The sequence below is a fragment of the Poeciliopsis prolifica genome, unplaced genomic scaffold (genome assembly GCF_027474105.1).
Source record: "Poeciliopsis prolifica strain line A6 unplaced genomic scaffold, Auburn_PproV2 SCAFFOLD037, whole genome shotgun sequence".
NCBI lineage: Eukaryota > Metazoa > Chordata > Actinopteri > Cyprinodontiformes > Poeciliidae > Poeciliopsis > Poeciliopsis prolifica.
In genome coordinates, this window is record NW_026562412.1 from 1,455,754 (window position 1) to 1,478,787 (window position 23,034).

At 45.1% G+C, this 23,034-nt stretch overlaps 1 protein-coding gene across 1 annotated transcript; it reads left to right on the top strand.

The window, feature by feature from the left end:
- Window positions 1-924: 924 nt before the first annotated feature.
- Window positions 925-20,013, top strand: kcnk10b (potassium channel, subfamily K, member 10b). The gene is made up of 7 exons (XM_055053518.1): window positions 925-1,629; window positions 7,440-7,855; window positions 13,163-13,277; window positions 16,672-16,832; window positions 17,024-17,216; window positions 17,293-17,435; window positions 18,342-20,013. The coding sequence occupies exons 1-7, from the start codon at window positions 1,575-1,577 to the stop codon at window positions 18,990-18,992; spliced, it is 1,734 nt and encodes a 577-aa protein (XP_054909493.1). The 5' UTR covers window positions 925-1,574; the 3' UTR covers window positions 18,993-20,013.
- The last annotated feature ends 3,021 nt before the right edge of the window (window positions 20,014-23,034 follow it).

Here is a 23,034-nt window from a genome sequence, read left to right on the forward strand (position 1 = left end):
TGTCTTCCCCTTGATTGTTCCAAGGTGTCTCTTGTTCCCTTGATTACCCTCTGTGTATTTAGTCCCTCCTGTGTCCTCTGTTCCTCGTCGGGTCCTTGTCGTTGTTTGTCGTAAGTTGTCGCCGTTTGTCGCTAGTTTGTTTTGTGTCGCCCTTAAGACCAGTTGCTACCGGTGTGAGCCCTGGCTTCCGCCCAGCCGTGCTGCCTGGCCGCGGACTCTGTGTTTTTGTGGACTTGTTTTCATTAAATATTTCATTATTCACCATATCTGGGTCTCCAGCGCCTGCCTCACCACCTCCAATACACCACTTTCATGACAATTTTACTTTTGGACATTTTCGATTCACTTGTTTCTGATCTGGTTCCATAATTTGTGCAGATTAATTTGTCTGATGCTTCATAACTAACTTTTCTTTTCAATATGAAAAGATGCTCAATATTATTAAATTCCCTCTCTGAATGCAGAGACAGTCATTTATTCATATTTTAATATTTGTTATAGTTTTACCAACATATCCTGCTGCTATGTGATTCTGAGCAACATGTCAGTGTTTCATTATTTTTATTAAACTGAAATAAAAGCCTCCAATGAAACCAGCAGCTCCAGTTTAATCCACCATCAGGAGTATCGACAGAACTCTGGTCTGATGGGTCACAGAAGGTCAACTGTTCCTATCCATCACACTTCATTAATAATTAACACACACACACACACAGACACACACACACACACACAGAGAGACACACACACACACACAGACACACACACACACACACACACACACACACACCCACACACACACACACACACACACAGAGAGAGACACACACACACACACACACACACACACCCACACCAGAGACAACACACACACACACACACACACCTCCACATGTGAGTGATGTAATAGTATCTGCTGATGATTTGGCGCCGCTGCGCGCCGCGCGCTCATCTCCCGGCCGCCAAATGAAGAGAAGATCTTCCTGGTTTGTGGACAAATAAAGAGTGAGTGAATATTAGCGCAGAGATCTGAATGAACCGCTAAAAGCAAAGTGACGCTGATGCGGCTCGGAGGAGAGGCAGGTGGAGTCGTGGCTGCTGGGAGGGAGGGCGGAGAGCGGAGCGTCCTCCCGTTGTTCCCGCTGCTGCTGTGAGGCGTGCGTAAAGACGCGTAGATAGACACGCTCCGGCAGCTCGAGTTGGACCGGACCACTGCTCCAGTGCGACACGGGATGTGGTTCGGACCAGCGAGTGGTGCGGCACCGCGGGGGGACGCATCTGAAGCAGCCTGTCTGAACACACCGCGGGGGTGAGGAGGAGGAGCAGGAGGAAGAGGAGGAGCAGGAGGAAGAGGAGGAGCAGGAGGAAGAGGAGCAGCAGGAGGAAGAGGAGCAGCTCCAGCGGAGAGGCAGACAATGCGGCTGGTCGATGCGCTCATTGCTGCTCTCTGAGAAAACAGGCAATGGACACGGAATGATGCGTCGTGACTTGATTTCATTTCTTTCTTTTTTATTTTGGGATTCGCGCTGAATATTTTTCCTGCCCTCCCTGGTTGCTAAGGAACCAAATCAAAGATGAAATTCCCAATAGAAAACCCGACAAAGCAAGTAAACTGGGACCCAGAGCAAGGTTGGTGAATCCATGTTTTCCTCTTCAGTCCTGAGTTTGCTGCCAGTTGCATGGAGCCTGGCAGAGCAGCGGCTCGCTGAGGTGCTGCTACCTGCAGCACATCCATCCGCATTACATTCTTCACACGCCTGAACAGTTCTGCTGCTTCTGTTGCTCATTTGTCTTTTATTTCCACTGACAGTCTGGATCATGCAAATGTGTGTGAACAGCAGAATGTGTTTGTGACAGGCTGATCTCCATCATTCCTGTTCTTAGTTGTGCAAAGCAGCATTGATGGGAAAGTCAGAACAGCAGAATGTCTGAGACACGAAGCTTTTCAAAACAAAAGCATGAAGAGCTACTTTCCAAATTCACCCCAAAGATATTTCATTTCATTTTCAGAGATACATAAATAATATTCATTAAAATATGGACATATTGGTTAACATGTTGGTTCCAGTTCAGTTCAGCTTGTTGGTATTATCGACTGACATCTTAAGGCAGTAAAAGTCAAACAGGTCCAATTCACATTCAGTCAAACAGAAATCCAGTTCAAACCGGTTTTATAAAATCATATAAATTAATTGGATTCACTGATAAACTGTCAAATCAGACATATGCATAAAGTCATTTACATTTATAACTCTTTCAGTGACTTTTAATCACAAACCAGAAACCGAGCAGAACCAAACGATCCGAATAAATATTTCAAATTTAAATTATTTAGACAGTGGTTTGATTTTTGCTCCTGTTATTAATTTAATTGATAATAAATAAGATGACTTCTGCAGTATTATTCCAAATGTTTACATCTGTCCTCTCTAATGTAATGTTACAAATCTCTGTAACAAGTTAGACAAATTATATTCATATAAAAATGTAAAACTAGAAATTATAGAAATTTAACAGATGAAAGAAATTTTATTAAATTGTTTTAAAAATGTGCATATCAGCTAAACTTTAATAAGATGATTTTTCACTCATTTATTTGAAGCAGTAATAAAGTTGTAAAAGTTTTCAAGCAGGCAGTGTGAAAACCAGCAGATCTGCAGCTTCCTCTCTCGCCTCTTGTGATGTCATCGACTGAACGAAGATTTTATGACTCAAAACAGAATCAGCTTTTTAATTTCTTCACTTTGCCTTTTAAGAACTTTGTATCATGTGAGACCAGACAGTAAAATTATTTTTTCTACATGAAATAAACAATTCCATAAACATGAATGTGAATACAGGTGGATTGTCTCCAATTTATTCTCACTTCTTTCCTCTAAAACTTTTATATTTGAATAACTCAAATCTGTTTTAATCAGATTACTTGTTTGTGCATTTTAAATATTTGACTGCATGACTTTTATTTTGAAATCCTGCTGTTACCGGAAGATGTAGCTGTTGAATTGCAGCTTGATGAGCGAATGGAAGCAGCTCGAACCAACACAGAACCAACAGAGAACCAACAGAGAACCAACACAGAACCAACACAGAACCAACACAGAACCAACACAGAACCAACACAGAACCAACACAGAACCAACAGAGAACCAACACAGAACCAACACAGAACCAACACAGAACCAACACAGAACCAACACAGAACCAACACAGAACCAACACAGAACCAACACAGAACCAACACAGAACCAACAGAGAACCAACACAGAACCAACACAGAACCAACACAGAACCAACACAGAACCAACACAGAACCAACACAGAACCAACAGAGAACCAACACAGAACCAACACAGAACCAACACAGAACCAACACAGAACCAACACAGAACCAACACAGAACCAACACAGAACCAACACAGAACCAACACAGAACCAACACAGAACCAACACAGAACCAACAGAGAACCAACACAGAACCAACACAGAACCAACACAGAACCAACACAGAACCAACACAGAACCAACACAGAACCAACACAGAACCAACACAGAACCAACACAGAACCAACACAGAACCAACAGAGAACCAACACAGAACCAACACAGAACCAACACAGAACCAACACAGAACCAACACAGAACCAACACAGAACCAACACAGAACCAACACAGAACCAACACAGAACCAACAGAGAACCAACACAGAACCAACACAGAACCAACACAGAACCAAGACAGAACCAACACAGAACCAACACAGAACCAACACAGAACCAACACAGAACCAACACAGAACCAACACAGAACCAACACAGAACCAACACAGAACCAACACAGAACCAACACAGAACCAACACAGAACCAACAGAGAACCAACACAGAACCAACAGAGAACCAACACAGAACCAACACAGAACCAACACAGAACCAACACACAACCAACACAGAACCAACACAGAACCAACAGAGAACCAACACAGAACCAACACAGAACCAAGAGAGAACCAAGACAGAACCAACACAGAACCAACAGAGAACCAACACAGAACCAACACAGAACCAACACAGAACCAACACAGAACCAACAGAGAACCAACACAGAACCAACACAGAACCAACAGAGAACCAACACAGAACCAACACAGAACCAACACAGAACCAACACAGAACCAAGACAGAACCAAGACAGAACCAACACAGAACCAACACAGAACCAACACAGAACAACACAGAAACCAACACAGAACCAACACAGAACCAACACAGAACCAACACAGAACCAAGACAGAACCAAGACAGAACCAAGACAGAACCAACACAGAACCAACACAGAACCAACACAGAACCAACACAGAACCAAGACAGAACCAACAGAGAACCAACACAGAACCAACACAGAACCAACACAGAACCAAGACAGAACCAAGACAGAACCAACACAGAACCAACAGAGAACCAACACAGAACCAACAGAGAACCAACACAGAACCAACACAGAACCAACAGAGAACCAACAGAGAACCAACACAGAACCAACAGAGAACCAACACAGAACCAACAGAGAACCAACACAGAACCAAGAGAGAACCAAGACAGAACCAACACAGAACCAACACAGAACCAACATGGAATCAACTCTTCATTCAAATCGTTTTTAAAAGTTCAAGTTTTACTGTAAGTGGCTGTGGACCCACTGCAGCCCAGAGGTTCTGCAGGTTCCACCATCAGCTGCTCCATCTCTTCCTTTATGGATCATGTGTGTATTTTCCTTCTTCCTGTCTGGTCAGCGATCGCAGTGTGAGGGCAGAGAGGTGAAGGATCTAATGGAGTAAAACACTTTCCCTCCCTGCTGATCTAATTTACAGAAATCGATGTGAAACTGTTTCAGTAGCTTCAAAATGATTTTACAGTAATGCCACCTTCATCTGCAGGAAGCCAGACGGTCTTATGTTCGCTGCAGTTTGGTTTGGACTGCAAGTCCTACTTTGACTTCTTAGGTTTCTAAGTGTCATAAAATATGGTTTCCTGCGGCTTCCTGGTGAGCCGCAGTTCTTCACCTTCACTTTCTGACAGTTAATGTTCTTGGAAAACTGCTTCACCTAAAATGTATTCTGTAAAAAAAAAACAAGGTAAATAAAACAATTTTTCCTGTTTTTTCATCATTTATCGACGTTATCAGCGATATAAACGTTAGTTATCCACTTCCTCTGAAGACGTACTGCTGCATTTGGCCCTGAAGTTTTCAGTTTATTGGGAACATTTAGAGTCACCCAGCTGTTTGCAATGAATAGATTAACCTATCAAGAGTTTAAATGTCTAAATAAAACCAATCTTTTCCAAATTCATCACTAAATCCTATTTTCAAGTCACTCATTGCATAAATTGTCCTTGAAAGAAAAACACTTGAAATATCCTTAGTGTTGATAGTGATGTTTTAGTGTAAGCCTTAATTAAGAAAAGAGATTATTGCCTTACACAAAGAAAATGACAAAAAGTCACTTAGCTGAAAAGCTTCAGTTGGAAACATATTTCTAATGCTTAGCATTGATGTAGCAGTAGCTACGCCCCCTGGTGGTAGAATCAGGAAGCTCCTGAGGTTGTCTGAACTGATTGCATTAGACCTGCAGACTTGGAGGCTTCAGCCGAGGTTTGAGTTTCCACAGGAAGCCTCACCAACAGATCCAGAACCTGAGGAAGCGTCGGCGCCGGGTGTTCAGTTTACACACAAACCCAACGATGAAATGAACTGAGGGTTTTCCTGACGAACAGGAACATGTTGATCAGGACTCTGAACAGCTGTTTTCCTGTGCAGCTTGTTGCAGCGTTTGGTTTATTTCTGGTTTATTTCTAACTGAACTTTTAGTGAATAACTCAAAAGATTCCTCCATCAGAGGCTGTTCTTGATTCCTGTGGATGTTTGGCATAGAGTGGCGTTAAAGCAGAACCGTTCTTCCTTCAGTAAAGCCATTTCTCACCCGACCCTCCATGTGGAGATGAGAAGCAGCACAGACAGCCGCCGCCCTGAGGCGCTCCAGCCGGAGAGGTGTGGGCGTTTGGGTGGAGGCAGAGGAGCTTCACAAATCAATACATTTAAAGGATTTTATATTTGGTTCCTTCATGCTGTGGCTTGTTGTATGTTTGACATCATGCATGTATTAATACCTAACCCAGCAGTGATGTTAGTGGCAACATTTCTTCATGAAATATGTTTGGAAGATCTGCTTACTGTTTGCATGAACACTGTCCTTTAAATCTGATTCATTTCTGGCTCTGTTTTTAATTCATGCATTTCAACTGAAAAACATATATTGACCAGAAGAAACAATATTTTCAATTCAAGTCCCATTTTGTGGTAAATTATTGGATAAATAGACAAATGAGCTCAACAACAAAGATGTTCTTCAACCGACAGATTGGAATAAAGTTGATCTTTCCAGAATTTCAGGAAGTCCTGATCATTAATGGATCTCCTCCAGATGTGTTGACATTAGCGTTAGCTGCTACAGCGTTAGCATGCTGTTTCATGTTTTGTTGATTGGCTAACTATTTAGCACCATTTGGTGTTTTCCAGCGTCCAGTCAGATGGTTAAAATCTGGCCCCCCTTCAATCAGAAAGCATTTCATCGTCATGAACGACTCGCCGTCATGTTTACGACGCTTCAGTCATTCTGTGAAAACCAAACAGAGGACAGGAGGGAGGATCTGTTCTCTGTTGATGGAAAATAACAACAAACATAAAAACTGCTTGAGGTGCAACAAACAACTCTGTTTTTTCTTTGCTTTCTAACTGTGATCCCCTGACACAGTGGCGCCCTGGGTGAGAGCCGTATTGCCCGTATCAATAAGCTGTAACTGTTTGTAAATGATTGTTTTGTTAGATCAGAACATTGTTTAATTCCTTCCAGCATGACTGAAGCAGAAGTTTTGTGATGTTGAAGTTCATCTGAAACGTCTCCAGATTTTCCCGTTGGAAGAATTTGGAGGTGGAGGAGAGAGAGCCTAGCTTGGATAGCATCTGTATTTCTGCTAGCATTCCTCTGCAAGAAGCCTCTGTTTGTCCAGAGTGGGCAGAGAAAAGCTTTTTAGACCTTGTGAGTGGGGATAATAGGTTTTTAATGGCTGTAATGCTCTTATGTCTGTATGCAGCAATGTATCTCCAATTATTAAATGTAAACCGCAAACCATTAGAAACGGTTTAGTTAAAGCCAAGTCATTAGTTTACATTTTTAATTCTACATGTCAGCAAGCTGTTCACCACAGACCAGAACAGACGTCTGGGCTCTGGGATCCTATCAGCCAAACAAAATGCCTTTTCATTCGCTTCACAGGAAAGAAGAAATCTCCATGTTCATCGCACTTTTCCCTCCAGGACCTGAAAATGTTTTCATGTTCCGCCTGTCCAAATAAAACCTAACATTTCTGCTGGTTTTGTTTCCTAGTGGCGGTCCAGACCCACTTGGTGCCACCCAAAAAGATGCAGGCAGGCATGGTGAAGTCCAGCCTGGTCCACGCCAGCGTGGCCACCATGCAGAACCCGATGGGCTACGACCCGCGGGCCAACGGCCACTGCGCCCTGCCGCGCCTCTCCATCTCCTCACGCTCCGCCAGCATGGTGGCCAGCCTGGACGCCAGCACCGACGGCTCCATCGCGGCGCTGCAGTCCGTGATGAAGTGGAAGACGGTGATGGCGGTGTTCGTGGTGGTGGTCCTCTACCTGGTGGCCGGAGCTCTGGCCTTCAAGGCCCTGGAGCAGCCCTTTGAGAGCGACCAGAAGACCAGCATCACCCTGGAGAAGGCCTCCTTTCTGGAGAGGAACCCCTGCGTGACTCCCACCGAGCTGGACGCCATCATCAAGGTGGGTTGGGATCTGATCCATGTTGCCTCTCGTCTCCAACTCCAACGGCTTTCAAAACGCTTCAGGAGTTGGAGAGCAAGTCCAGTTCTTGAAGGACAGAGTAAGTTACTCAGTGAAGGATAACTCCTTGACCTTTGACCTAAGGGAAGGGAGAGTCATGGAACAGCAGGAATAGAAACCGTTGATTTTATACCAATGAACATAATCTGTGTTTTATCAGTTTAATCTGAGGAATCTTGAGATAAACCAGAATTCAGTTTCATTTGAACGGTGAAAGAGGAAAGAGAGGCGACTGAGGCCCTAAAATAAAGAAGAGTTGAGTGTAAACTTCACTGCAACCAAATTTATATCGACTCTGCAGCAGAAATTACCAAAAGGAAAGAGATGAAGAAAAAGGGACTGAGGACAGAACCTTGAGGAACGCCACTGTCAACTAAGACAAAAGGTTTGTCTTCACCATATCAGGTTGTGGCAGAGCAGGCGAAGGCAGGAAGTGTTGCAGAATAAAAGTGACTAAAACAGACTGACATGCAGGACAGGGATGGAGGGAAAACTAGAGACAAACAACAAAACAAGAACAGATGGAAATACACCAGATCAAGACGATGAAACTCTCCTCATTTGCTTTTGATTTAAAAACAAAATGTTTGACTATGAATCCATCAGTCTGTTTTTAACCAAACAGACTAATATTGTGTTTCTATGGAGCTAAAATCAGCCTGGCGTTCATCTCAGTGATGAGATTCGCTGTAAATCTGTCAGACGTTGTTTTGGAGGCTGGAAATCGGATCAGTTTGTTTGTCATAAAGAAAAGGAAAATGTTGGGCAGGTCAGGAGAAGAAGAGATGATAATAAACATTTAAACATCTGCTATAAGAAAAGCTAATTCAGGTTCATTAAAACACCGTTTGGAGGATCTCAGATCTTATTTCTAGAACTTAAATGATAAATTCTTTCTGAACTTGCGTGTGATATCTGAGGATGTTCATGTTTCCAGAGTCCCTCGTTTCTGCTGTGAAAGCGGAGCAGAGGTGTGTGTGTACCTGTGTTTCCTCCATCACATCCTCATGTCTGTCTCAGTCAGACTCACAGTCAGGAAGTCAGATGTATTTCTATCCAATTCAAGGTTAGTATTGATTCAATTGATTCCAGAGAAAAGGGACAGAATGATTCCATGCTGAGTTCATGGAAGTGGAAAAAGTTTCTGATTCCAGTAGAAAGTTGATCAGTGAATCAGTGATTTATCAGCACAACTCGGTGAATTTCCTTGTTGTCAGTTCAGAAACACAGAATCCAAGTTAACCGACCATTCAGCTGTTTTCACACAGTCAGCAGCAGTGAGATGAAGCACAGCGGTGATTTATTCTGCTCTCTGGCTTTAAACTGACTTATCGTCCAGACTGAAGGTCACTGCCTCACCACGACACGCACAAGTGGAAACGGGAAAATGCTTTGAGACGTGCCGGAGAACGGTGAGCAGAAACTTCACTGGTCAGGACTGAAGATCAGCCAGAAATCCTTACAATCTGCTGCATAAAGTCCAGGAACGAAACTTATGTCAGTTTTCCAGAAGGTCTCAGTCAGAGGATTGCAGCCCAGTCCTTGAACTAACCCAAACGGGTCGGAACCGCTCGTCTTTCCCCCAGAATAACTCCATTTGATCGCCCACTCTGCTCCACACGGCCTCTCTACCTCTGCAGCTCAAACTTTCTTTGGGATCCGTCCTTTTTCTGCACCGCTTTCCTTTGTCGTCCTGAGCCTTTCAGCCTCTGCTGCTCCATCATCAGTTTTGGAAAAGGATCAATGACAGTACTTTCTAAGAAGACGTGTGGAAATGAAAACCTTTAGCGTGGCGAGCCTGAGATCCAGAGGAATCAATTATTCATTGAGCAGATCTGCAGACACAAACGTCCAGGAGTGAATCGCAGCCTGCAGCGTCTTCTGGACCAAGCGGCTCAGTCTGTACCGCAGATTCTGCTCAGGCTGGACCAACCGCAGCAAGACTTACATTTAACTGTCTTATTGTAATGAAGTGACAACATGGATCTTCATTTCTGTTCCTCACGTCAAAGAGTTTCAGTTCTCAAACTTTTCAAAGCGTCTCAAAAAATGCACAACTCTTCAACGTTTTAAACTTCGTCACAGTGAAACCTCCAACTGCACTGTTTTATAAAGATTTAGAAAATAGAAGGAAAATAATGAATTACTTTCAAACTGCAAAGAGGAGAAGATAAAGCCGATCGAAGATTGATTCATTTAACTGCACAAAGATCAGACAACAAGAATAAAAAGAGAAACTGAACTGAAGCGAAGTGTGAACAACCAGGGAGTTTTTCTAAGGTTTGGTTTTCTCTTGAATAAAGTCTTGATTTTGCGTCCTCAGTGAATCTCCTGCCTGCACACAGCAGCCATCACCGCCCAGCTGGAGTTTCAGCTTTCAGCTTGACTGGCAGCAGCTTTATGATTACTGCACTGATGTAATGATGACATGTTCACTGATGGAAAGTGAATATTAGTCAAACGTATTCCTAATAAAGGTCAGAGCTCAATCAGCTCTTAAAGTAACAGAAGGACTGAGTTTTCTGTTCTGCTGTTTGAAGAAAAGACCTGCAGGACCTGCTGCTTCACACCTCCATCATCAGAAAGTCTGCCTGCTCCCCTCACAGCTTTGGTTATTAGTTATCTGTTGGCGCTGCAGGCGCTGCAGGCGCTGCGCCGGAGAGCTGGCAGCGCGACGCTCTGTTGTCAAACTGTTCTGGTGAAGAAGTTGACAGGAAATGGCGACCTTTGGAAGCTTGTGTGGGCCGATCTATCAGGACGGCGGCTCTCGTTAAGGCTCGCCGCACAGCGTGTGCTGACTTAATGCGGCCATGCGCGTCTGTTGACCTCGTCACGTCTGCTCCGGTACCGGAGATGCCCACTCACCCACTGAGTGCCACAAACACTGCAGTCCTAATTGGCTTTGCGCTGGTTGATGACTCACCATGGCATTATGTCTCCAGTTAGGCTCCATGTATTGATGACTCACTAATCTGAAAATAAACTTCTGCATTCGCTGGGTTACCGCAAGTAAAAATACATCAGACACTCGAGCATGTCATAAATTATGTAACATAAGACAAAAGTGTAACAGGTTGGGTTTGCTTTTATTCCTAAGGATTAACTGCAGAGGAGGGATTAGTCTTAAAGTATTAGTTTCAGAAATGGTTCTGTAATAGAAAACCCACCTGCTATTGTTGTTGCACTCAGTTCTTGGTTGTTGGTGGTTTGGATCAGTGTTCAGGTGTGACTGATGTTAACAGTGTTGCAGAGCAGAGATGCTGGCAGCGTGTCAGCATGCAGCAGGAGAGCAGAGCGTGAGGAAGCTGCTGCCCGGATCGCTGCCGTCGCCTGCTGAGGGAGGAAACGCCGCTCAGAGGATGGAAATCTGCAGCGACTCTCTAATGATCCTGCAGCCATGATGAGAAACACATCAGCCAAGAGCCAGCTGGTGGTGGCAGCGTTTCTGCACCTGCAGACCAGAACATTACGGAAAAACAAACTGTTTGGCTAATTACCAAATTCACAAAGTTTCACATCAGACAAAAACAAACCTGAACAAACCGCAGTCCTCAGATGACTCTGAGACTTTCCATAGCAGTCTTGGTCATTTTACATTTAACTTCCTTCAAAAATGAAACCTTGTGTTGCTTTTATATCCACCAGTTCTCACCTGTTTCTCAAATGCTGCTAACTCTTCACACAGTTTTTATTAAATCTCATAAAGATCATTTGCCTTTGACTATTCCAGTTTGTCTGCCTCCAAACAACAACAAAACATCAGACGTTTTCCCACCTGACAGCCCAGTGGACCCGGTTCTAATGGAACCAGAACATCTGCTCCTCCTGCAGCTGCTGTGGCTCTGAGTCAAACCAGCCTGTTCCCCTCCTGGCCTGTGGGGGCGCTGCACCAACAACCACTGCAGGAAACATGAAAACCTCTGAAGACACTGAGAGCAACTTCCTGTTTCACCAGATGAACCAAGATGGAGGCGTCAGAGTTTAGTGATTTCTCTTTAGTCTTTGGCTGAAGACCAGGAGCCATTTCTGCTGCTAGCGCGAGGCTAACATGTTAGCTTTGGTTGTACTTACCCAGAATGCCCTGCGCTGTGGTCCACTTCCTGCTTTTCCAGCAGCTTCTGCTCCGCTTTGCGTTCACATTCAAAGTGAATTTCATCTGAACGCAGACACAGAGTGGAGAACAAAGTTGAAAAGTTTCTGGTTTTTTAAAAACATGAAGCCTGGTGTCTGAAGCTTGTGTGCTGTTTGGTTCTGATTGGAGCATCGTTTAGGAATAAGGGCTGCGGTGTGACCGAAGCTCCTGCTCAGTCTCTTGGACGCTTTGTGCTCTGGAACTGACAGCATGTAAAACTAGACTGGCTGTGTGTCTGCAGCGCTGAGTGGAACTGTGAGCCAACATGGAAATGACTCTGTTTATATTGATTTAGATGCAAAATAATGTCTTAACATAACAGATATTTATTTTCACTATTGATTTGAATAAATTAGTGGTTCTTTGGACAACCTGATACTTGCATTTCAGACGGATCCTTTTTTAGTGTGGTTGTGAAAGTTATGGGACAAAAATAGAAATCCTTATTAAATATTCAGACACATCGAGCAGCTGTGTATTTCTGTCCCTCGACTCTAGAATGAGGAAATCTTTGACTTATTTGATAGAATAAATTCCCTCTTAAATGATTCATGTTTATTGAAACCTGGAGCATTTTGAAAGTGATTATTTTTAGATTTTGATTGGCTGTTATCAGTTGGGTTGTTGCAGCTCAGCCAATCAGATGATGGTGAGTAAGCAAGTGCAGCAGCATGTTTGCAGGTTGTCTTATGCCATTACTGCTTGGAAATGTGTGTCAGAAGAGTACATACATATTTTAACGCCTTGCAGCTTTCAGAAAGCGTGCGTGAACAGATTGGGGGTTGCCCTGAATGAAGATAAAAGCAGGACGCTCCAGCAGAGCCGAGAGGAAACAGTTTCACAGTGAACGTTCCCTCGGAATATCACTGAGCACATGGATATGAAAATGATCAAATAAATGCTCTTCTCATCTAATGCCCACAAAGACAGAGATTATAAAGAACAGAAGATAATCGGTTGATGTTCCTGGGTGCATAACGGAGCCAGAGATCATTGAGAAATGATCTGTTTCTGCCTGCTGACCTGCTCATGTTTAGCCATTTTCTCTTTTGATCAGTTTATTTCTATATAAATGTTGAGTTTTGCTCAGTGTCACTGCTCCCTGTTTCCTGCAGCATGCTATAGACGCTGTGAGTGCAGGAGTGAGGCCTATCGGAGAAACGAACAACTCCAGCTACTGGGACATGGGCAGCGCCTTCTTCTTTGCTGGAACGGTCATCACCACTATAGGTAGGAGGCAGAACACGCTGCTGCAGCCTCAACACGTTGCTGCAGCCTCAGCCTGCTGCTGCAGCCTCAACACGCTGCTGCAGCCTCAACACGCTGCTGCAGCCTCAACACGCTGCTGCAGCCTCAGCCTGCTGCTGCAGCCTCAACACGCTGCTGCAGCCTCACACGCTGCTGCAGCCTCAGCCTGCTGCTGCAGCCTCAACACGCTGCTGCAGCCTCAACACGCTGCTGCAGCCTCAACACGCTGCTGCAGCCTCAGCCTGCTGCTGCAGCCTCAGCCTGCTGCTGCAGCCTCAACACGCTGCTGCAGCCTCAGCCTGCTGCTGCAGCCTCAGCCTGCTGCTGCAGCCTCAGCCTGCTGCTGCAGCCTCAACACGCTGCTGCAGCCTCAGCCTGCTGCTGCAGCCTCAACACGCTGCTGCAGCCTCAGCCTGCTGCTGCAGCCTCAACACGCTGCTGCAGCCTCAACACGCTGCTGCAGCCTCAGCCTGCTGCTGCAGCCTCAAACACGCTGCTGCAGCCTTAACACGCTGCTGCAGCCTCAACACGCTGCTGCAGCCTCAGCCTGCTGCTGCAGCCTCAACACGCTGCTGCAGCCTCAACACGCTGCTGCAGCCTCAGCCTGCTGCTGCAGCCTCAACACGCTGCTGCAGCCTCAGCCTGCTGCTGCAGCCTCAACACTGCTGCAGCCTCAGCCTGCTGCTGCAGCCTCAACACGCTGCTGCAGCCTCAACACGCTGCTGCAGCCTCAGCCTGCTGCTGCAGCCTCAACACGCTGCTGCAGCCTCAGCCTGCTGCTGCAGCCTCAACACGCTACTGCAGCCTCAGCCTGCTGCTGCAGCCTCAGCCTGCTGCTGCAGCCTCAACACGCTGCTGCAGCCTCAGCCTGCTGCTGCAGCCTCAACACGCTGCTGCCTCAGCCTGCTGCTGCAGCCTCAACACGCTGCTGCAGCCTCAACACGCTGCTGCAGCCTCAGCCTGCTGCTGCAGCCTCAACACGCTGCTGCAGCCTCAACACGCTGCTGCAGCCTCAGCCTGCTGCTGCAGCCTCAACACGCTGCTGCAGCCTTAACACGCTGCTGCAGCCTCAGCCTGCTGCTGCAGCCTCAACACGCTGCTGCAGCCTCAACACGCTGCTGCAGCCTCAACACGCTGCTGCAGCATGAGCCTGCTGCTGCAGCCTCAACACGCTGCTGCAGCCTCAACACGCTGCTGCAGCCTCAACACGCTGCTGCAGCATGAGCCTGCTGCTGCAGCCTCAACACGCTGCTGCAGCCTCACCTGCTGCTGCAGCCTCAGCCTGCTGCTGCAGCCTCAACACGCTGCTGCAGCCTCAGCCTGCTGCTGCAGCCTCAACGCTGCTGCAGCCTCAGCCTGCTGCTGCAGCCTCAACACGCTGCTGCAGCCTCAGCCTGCTGCTGCAGCCTCAACACGCTGCTGCAGCCTCAGCCTGCTGCTGCAGCCTCAACACGCTGCTGCAGCCTCAACACGCTGCTGCAGCCTCAGCCTGCTGCTGCAGCCTCAACACGCTGCTGCAGCCTCAACACGCTGCTGCAGCCTCAGCCTGCTGCTGCAGCCTCAACACGCTGCTGCAGCCTTAACACGCTGCTGCAGCCTCAGCCTGCTGCTGCAGCCTCAACACGCTGCTGCAGCCTTAACACGCTGCTGCTGCAGCCTCAAACACGCTGCTGCAGCCTCAGCCTGCTGCTGCAGCCTCAACACGCTGCTGCAGCCTCAACACGCTGCTGCAGCCTCAACACGCTGCTGCAGCCTCAGCCTGCTGCTGCAGCCTCAACACGCTGCTGCAGCCTCAGCCTGCTGCTGCAGCCTCAGCCTGCTGCTGCAGCCTCAACACGCTGCTGCAGCCTCAGCCTGCTGCTGCAGCCTCAACACGCTGCTGCAGCCTCAGCCTGCTGCTGCAGCCTCAACACGCTGCTGCAGCCTCAGCCTGCTGATGCCGAGTCTTTAATATAAAACCTCACACAGGATGCAATGAAACTGATGACTGCATTAACATTTTTACATGCTAAAATTTATGCAATGAATTAATAGAAATGAACAAGTTAAAGTTCATGCATTCAACATGTTACTGCAAAGTAATTGCAGTAACATGCAATTACAGAAAGCAGCAACATGTTTTTATTAAAATACATAAATCCTGTGTTTGCCTGTAACTGTGATGCAGTCTGCTGGCAGCAGTGAAGGAGAATGAAGCTGCTCCTCTGACCCACTGAGGGTCCAGTTCTGCTGCGAAACCATCCGATTGGATGCTGGAAAACTATTGTTGTGTTCTGGTTGTGCTAAAAGGAGCTAGCCTATCAGCAAAGGTCATAAACCAGAGTTAATATAAAACAAAACATTTATGAAAATGAATTTCATTGTTCCCATTTTTACAGTAAACGTTTTTCTGTCCTTTCCAGTTTTATTTGCTGTGGTTGAATAGATGCAGTAGAACCTCAGCTGATCTGGGTCTCATCATTATTGAGACCCGGGTGATTTGAACGTGGTTCCCAGAATCCTCCTGCAGCTAACAGCCTGTGAAGCTCAGCATTCTCATAATTGCTTAGAGAAACTGCTGATGCAAACATGTTGTTTTCTCACGACGAGCCGCCTTCCTGAAACAGCTTCTGCTGCTTTTCCACCAAACATGGTGACGATTCAGAGAGCAGTTAAAACACCAGCATGAGCTCCGTCACACAGGAGCTTCTGTTTCAGGCTTCACACAATTCAGACACACCACTTGCTTACATGTTTTATTATCATGTGATAGACACAAAGATTATATTTTTAAAAACATTAGAGAACAATCAGCATCATAAAGTCCCAGGGCGGAGCAGCAGGTCCGGTCCAGTTTAAAGCCGGCTCGGTTTTACTGCTGAGACATTTTACAAAGAAAAACAGCAAAAACTTTTAGAGTTTAGAGAAAAACCCCAAAAGAGTGAAAATGTTCCCCAGAGTGGTGCAAATACTAACAAACACTTTCTTATTTGTATCATTTTCCTGGATCTTCACATAACCTAAAAATTATTAAAATACACAGAAATTTGTCATTTTAACATATAAAATGTGAGTTTTAAGTGATTTTTCCAGCTGCTGCTGAACAAAAGCTTGAAAAGTTTTGATCATTTTCCTAAATGAGAAGCGGGTTTCTGGGGGTGAGTTTTACTGGACCTCTGTCTCTGTATGTTACAGAAAAGTCATTATTAATGCAGTTTCCATTAAACCTAATTACAGGCTGTTGGAGTTTTTCCATGCACTAAGAGGTATTGCATAAGGCCATCAATTGATTGAGTTACAGAAGAGGAGCTTGATTGAGTCTTCCTCCTCACGCCAGCCTTTCTGGGTCTGTGTTTGGGTCTGAGCGGGTTCTGAAACGTTCTGCTGATCTCTGCAGGTTATGGGAACATCGCTCCCAGCACGGAGGGTGGCAAGATCTTCTGCATCCTTTACGCCATCTTTGGCATCCCTCTGTTTGGCTTCCTGCTGGCGGGGATCGGAGACCAGCTGGGCACCATGTTTGTGAAAAGCATCTTGCGAGTTGAAAAGATATTCAGGGTGAGAAACGTGTTGCTTTTGTTTTTATCAGTATGTTTTTAGCTCTCAGGTCTATTCAATCTCTGTAATGATCCCCAGTGTCTGAAAACTGCTTTCTGTATGTATCACTTTATTTTTTAAACGATATCCAATGAGACTCTGTCATATTTGAACCTTTTAATAGTTTCTAATCTCTTTCTTGGTTTGCTCAGCAAAAACACAGACAGATCAGCCAGACGAAGATAAGAGTGACGTCCGCCCTCTTGTTCATCCTCGCCGGCTGCATCGTCTTCGTCACCATCCCTGCTGTCATCTTCAAACACATCGAGGGCTGGACCACGCTGGAGGCCATCTACTTCGTTGTGATCACCCTCACCACCGTGGGCATCGGCGACTACGTGGCAGGTCGTCCCACAGCTGCAGCCTTTCACTGACGCTGCGGGACTCAGGTCCGCTAAAATGGCTTTTGCTCCTGCTGCAGGTGGGAATCGCACCATCGACTATATGAACTGGTACAAGCCTCTGGTGTGGTTCTGGATCCTGGTGGGGTTGGCGTACTTTGCTGCTGTTCTCAGCATGATCGGAGACTGGCTGAGAGTTCTTTCTAAAAAGACCAAGGAAGAGGTGAGCGTCCATATTTCTTCATCTTCAACAGGCCTGCAGTCGCTTTCTTACGCAATTCAGCTCAATTCTCATCTCCCTTCAATGCTCCATCTGGGATTTCTCCCATTGAGGATGAGTTTCACACAGGCGAATCAAAGAACAGGAGTTCTGAACAATGATGTTGATTTCACAGGTCACAGAGTAGCAAACCAGATCCAATCGATGACAACCTCCTGGCGTTCACATGTACATACACACCACATCAGAGTTCACTTCAACCGAACCCAGACGGAGGTTTGGAGGGCCAGAGTTCATCGTTTTGGTTCGATTGTCTATTCACACCTCCATAAACGAACTGGACTTTCTAGGCAAACATGCTGCATTAATAATTAATAACAAATGGATTAAAGGAGACTAACCCACAGGAGACCATTTGCAGAGACACAGTAAGAAATTAACAGCAATATTTCTTACTGTCTGATTCTCAATCAAATATTTAATTCAAGTAATATTTACTACAGTAATCTCAAATTAAATATTTAGTTATGGGCTAAATATTTAGGACCCAACTAATGTTTTAGTTAATAAATTAAATATTTAGTCAAATAAATAATTAGTTCCAAAGCAAATATTTATTTTCCAAACTGAATACTTAGCTTTCCAATTGTATATTTAATTTGAGCATTAAATGTTTAGTTTCTGAGCTAAATATTGAGCTTGTGAATTAAATATTTTGTTTGGGATGCTGAGATTTATAAAATTATAAATAATATGCTGAAATAAACTCCCATTTTTTTTACTGGTAACTTTACAAACGTCTCTCTTCCTACTGAATGTATTGCTTTGAAATAAAGGCGTTTACTGATGATATTGTGATTTGTTCAGAACCTGTCAGTGAGTAATGTCCTCTTGGTTTTTCTGTTGCAGGTCGGGGAGATCAAGGCTCACGCTGCTGAGTGGAAGGCTAACGTCAGAGCGGAGTTCCGTGAAACGCGGCGGCGCCTGAGCGTGGAGATCCATGACAAGCTCCAGCGGGCCGCCACCATCCGCAGCATGGAGCGCCGCCAGCTGGGCCTGGAGCAGCGCGCTCACTCGCTCGACATTCTCTCTCCAGAGAAGCGGGCGATGTTCGCCAGCCTGGACGCCGGCCGCTTCAAGACTTCTTCCCAAGAGAGCATCAACGGAAAACTGAACAACCTGAGGTTGAAGGGCGCCAGCGAGACGTACGACCAGCAGGGCAGCGAGCAGACGCCGCAGACTGCGTCTTCCTCAGAGGAGAACCTCTTCAACCTGCGCTTCGGCTCGCTTACCAAGCTGGCCCGGCGCAACAAGAACCGCGACCTGTGCAGGAACATCACCGAAGACTCCCGGCGAACCAGCATGGCCATCAACACGCCCATGCAAGGGGAGGAGAGAACGGGCGAGGATGAGGAGCCAGACGAAGAGAGCCGAGAAAAGAAAGAGGAAAACATCAGCCTGACAAACCTGTCGCAGTACGCAGCGGAGCGCAGCAAGCTCAACGGCTTCACACCGACACAGGCCAAGGACAGAGAGAGCGATCAGATCTCAAACGCATGAACACCTCAGCTGCAGACACAGACTGTAGAAAGAGACAGAAAGAAAGTGGGACTGAGTCACAGGGAGAGTTCACAGTCCTTTGAGATGTCAAGAAACGTGCCTTTTCTGTTTCCTATGCTTCGACTGGAACCGTTCCCATCAAATTCAGTCATCGTGCCATAGCAATGGGAAGAAAACCTGCTGCCAAAAATGAATCAAACAAACATCCAGAAGAGCCTGTTGTTCGATTACCTCATTACATATGTTGCTGTAAAATGGGCTACCTGTGATGTGAACTGAGCTGTCACACTCGGCTCTGTTGTCTTTCACCAGACGACCATCTGTTCACGCCGAATCTTATTTTTCTCTCAGAGAGCTGGATTCCTGTCATTCATCTCCAGAGACATTATGGATCATGTTGTCATCTCATACCGCGAGGCTGTGGAGGGACTTCAACTTTAATGACTGCAGTTTGGAAAGTTTCAGTTTTGCTGGATCAATAAACGACGCTAGTAGCTACCTAGACCACATGTACAATTATCCCTACATTGTATGTGGCTTTGCATATGTAGCCTGACAGTGAAAAAAAACAACTAGATATTAAAATCTGTGATAAAAAAATGAAAACAAACTATACACAGTGCATGGTTCTGAAAACACAACCATAGCAGCGAGCTGGAATAACCTAAAGAGTTACAGCTGTTATCATGTTTCCTTTCTCGTGAAAAAATACAATGTTTGGCTTCACTCATGGTTTCTGCTCATCCACAGTAAAACTGATGTGTTTTTGTAACGTCAAATTGTGAATTAACACAAACATCCAAATAACTCAGATTGTCAGCAGCCTTTATTGTACACAAGTTTTTTACACTTTTTTCAATCTGCCTTTTCTTTGTATCAGGATTTGACATGTCTGCCTTGATTCTGTTCATGAATGTGATGCTGTTGATTTTTATACTCACTAGCATGTTTGCATCTGTGTTTCTTTGTTTTTCTATCAGCCATACACCTCGGTTTTGTGTATTTTCCATTAAACTGTAACATGAACAAAAACATAGTGATGTTGTGTTTTATTTTTAATACAAAAGCATTTTTGGATGCTCACCCAAATCCCCAGTAAACTTACAGTGTTGTATGTTTTATATCGGTTGGAGAGCTCAGTCTACATTTCTGAATAAGAATCACTATTTATTGTCCTATTCTAACCTCCTAATTCAAACAAAATGTTTGGGTTTCATTCCTGGACGCTGGAGGACGACGGATGTTTTCGATGGAGTCTGATCTCTGGATTCATCAACCAGATGAGATCATGTTCATGTCCTCATCACATGCATCTCTCTTTCAATTTATTTAGCTGGAAAATATATTGTTTGTATATTTTTCATTTATAAAAATCAATTAAGCAATTCAAATTTCAATCATTTTTAATTAGTTGCTCTTTTACATAAAGGTTATTTATGAAAATGTCATATAATTTTGTGTGGGAAATGCATAATGCTGGAGTTTATATAAAATGCTGGAGTTTATATAAAATGCTGGAGTTTATATAAAATGCTGGAGTTAATATGAAACGCTGCCTCACCATGTGTGGAGCTGAAGGAAGAAGAACTTAGACATTTAAAGCTGCTTTACCGATTCACATGTCCATCGATCAATAGACTTCCTGCTGAACTGGGACTGAACTGGGACTGATGCAGCCAAACTGGGTGGGTGGAGATAATGCTTCTCCAAGATCTTAAACAAGTCTATTTAAAAGAACTTATTATGATTATTTTCTATGTAACATTAGGACTCCTAAAGCAAACAGATTGTCTTCATCACATCTGGGCAGGATGTCAGCATCGTGTCCTCAAAGATAATAAATCAAAATCATGTTCAGATTTAATTCAGCTTGATTTGGGCCAGAATGTGATAAATCGGTGGACGTTAGAACTGAGGCTGTCATGATGTGTTGCAGGTTGGATCCTGCAACACCGACCCGTCTGGCCCGACCTGTCTGGCCCGACCCGTCTGGCCCGCCCCGTCTGGACCTGCAGCCTCATCACAGGCTTGTCCGTCCAGCTGGAGGCAGGTGGGTGGGACAGGTAGGCTCAATGCGCCTTCATGTGTTACTGTTGGACTCTGCTGGAGACGTTGGAGGTGTGACAGGAAGCTGAGAGTCCAGACAGGGCGAGAACTGCATGGGTCAGAACCTGAGACCAAAACCCCAACTGGACCAAACACAGTGAAGAAATATGCAGAATGTGTCGTTTGTTCTTCCTCTTCTGCTTCCCACTCAGAATTATTCAGCAGCATGTTTGACTGCCGCAGGTGGAGCGTTGAAGGTAACAGGCGGATGCCCTGGAAACCAGCCTGATGATGAGCAGCTGCAGGTTTTAAATCCTTACAGCAGAAAATGTTTTGATGTTTGCAGCTCATGCTGACACGGCGTCGTCTTCCTGCATCCAGACCAAAACAAAAGATGCATTTTAAGTTTGTTTCTTTTTGATGATTCTGGTTTACAGTCAATGAAAATCCAAAATGGCTTTAATATGGAACATATCAAACTGTCACCATGTCATAATATGACCAGATAACCTGGGAAAAATCTGTGCCTTCTCCCAGTACTCCCAGTACCAACCACAGAAATACACCACTCAGTCAGAAACGACCAATCAGAGCCAGGAGGAGGGTCTTAGCGCTGTCAGTCAGGCTCATGAAGGCGCTGCTCGCACTCGTCCCCTGCTCTCTGCTTACAGCTGGTTAACCACAGCAGAGCTGCCATAAATGCTAAGACCAGTTAGCATGCTCACTGCTAACTAATCAACAACATGTGAATGGTTTTCCTGTCATGTTAAGTTGTTTCTCCACATTTAGCAGCGAGTGCACTAGCTTGACCTACAGCACTAAGAGCCGCCTCCTGGCTCTGATTGGTTGTTTTTGTCAGAGATTATCTGTCTCATAACAAATCGTCACAGTTTTAATAATTATTGGAAAGACATGTTTTTGTAAGTGACATTATTTAATGCAACATTCTTCTCTCCGAGACAACTAGACTTCTTTATAAACCAAAGGTCATGCTGAGCAGAACCAGCAGAAAGAAGGGCGTGTTCTCATGCGGGTCCGAAGTTCCTGCTCCGTCCTTCAGACTCGCTGCCCTTTCAGGTGAAGCAGAAACAAACTGTGGCGAACAGATGTTCCCTGAAATGAGACGTGTGGTTTGTGGCTCCAGCTCAGTGACTCTTGTTCGATACTTGAGTCCTGATTGGCCTTCAGCTGCAGCGCCCTGATTGGCTGAGAGTGAAACCAAAACTTCAGAGGCTTTGGGATGACCTCCACCGACCTCTGCAGCCTGAGCTTCTTATTGACATCATCAGCATTATTTTTGTCCTCTGGCTGTGACGCTTGATCACTTATTAAAGTCTGTGACAGATTGTGTTAATGTGTTAAAAGTAAAAACAATATTAACCTGATAGGATTAATCAGACATTTATAGATCGCGCCGCTAAAATGTCTGATGAATATAAACGCAGAGATTTATTTATATTTTAAACACTTCATAAAATAGAAAAAAAAACTTTGATTTTGAAGTTTATTTTTTCATATATATTTAATAATAATAACTTTCTTTGTTTTGAGTTTGATTTCAAAGTTTTGGTTTCTGTTTTATTCATATTGACCAAGAAAATCCTGGTATTAAAAGCATCAACTCTACCAAACAGGAAGTCGTTACATTTGCTCTTTTACAATAAAATTTATACTTAAGATGAAAAACTTGTAGGTTTTCTGTTGTTCTTCATCTGGAATCCAGAGACTAGTTCTTAATTTAAATTGGACTGAATTGTTAAACAAAAGGCACATAAAGCATCTTGAATTGAAGCCAAACTTTCGGCTCTGTGTCTCTCAGCCTGCAGCTGATTTCTCCTCTGGTGTGTTTGGAGCTTCAGGTAATTAAATGACAGAGTGACCCGCAGCACGCTGCAGCGTGCTGCAGTGTGCTGCAGCGTGCTGCAGCTCCGGGTCCTCGCGTGCGCTCATCTCCCTCCCTCTGAGCCACAGACAGAACCGGACCGAACCGCGGGTC

What these genes read in the sequence shown, in the direction of transcription:
- kcnk10b (XM_055053518.1), top strand. Translation starts at nt 1,575, where the DNA reads ATGAAATTCCCAATAGAAAACCCGACAAAGCAAGTAAACTGGGACCCA. An exon ending in AAACTGGGACCCAGAGCAAG is followed by an intron (nt 1,630 to 7,439) that starts GTTGGTGAATCC and finishes TTTGTTTCCTAG; the next exon opens with TGGCGGTCCAGACCCACTTG. An exon ending in CTAAAAAGACCAAGGAAGAG is followed by an intron (nt 17,436 to 18,341) that starts GTGAGCGTCCAT and finishes TTTCTGTTGCAG; the next exon opens with GTCGGGGAGATCAAGGCTCA.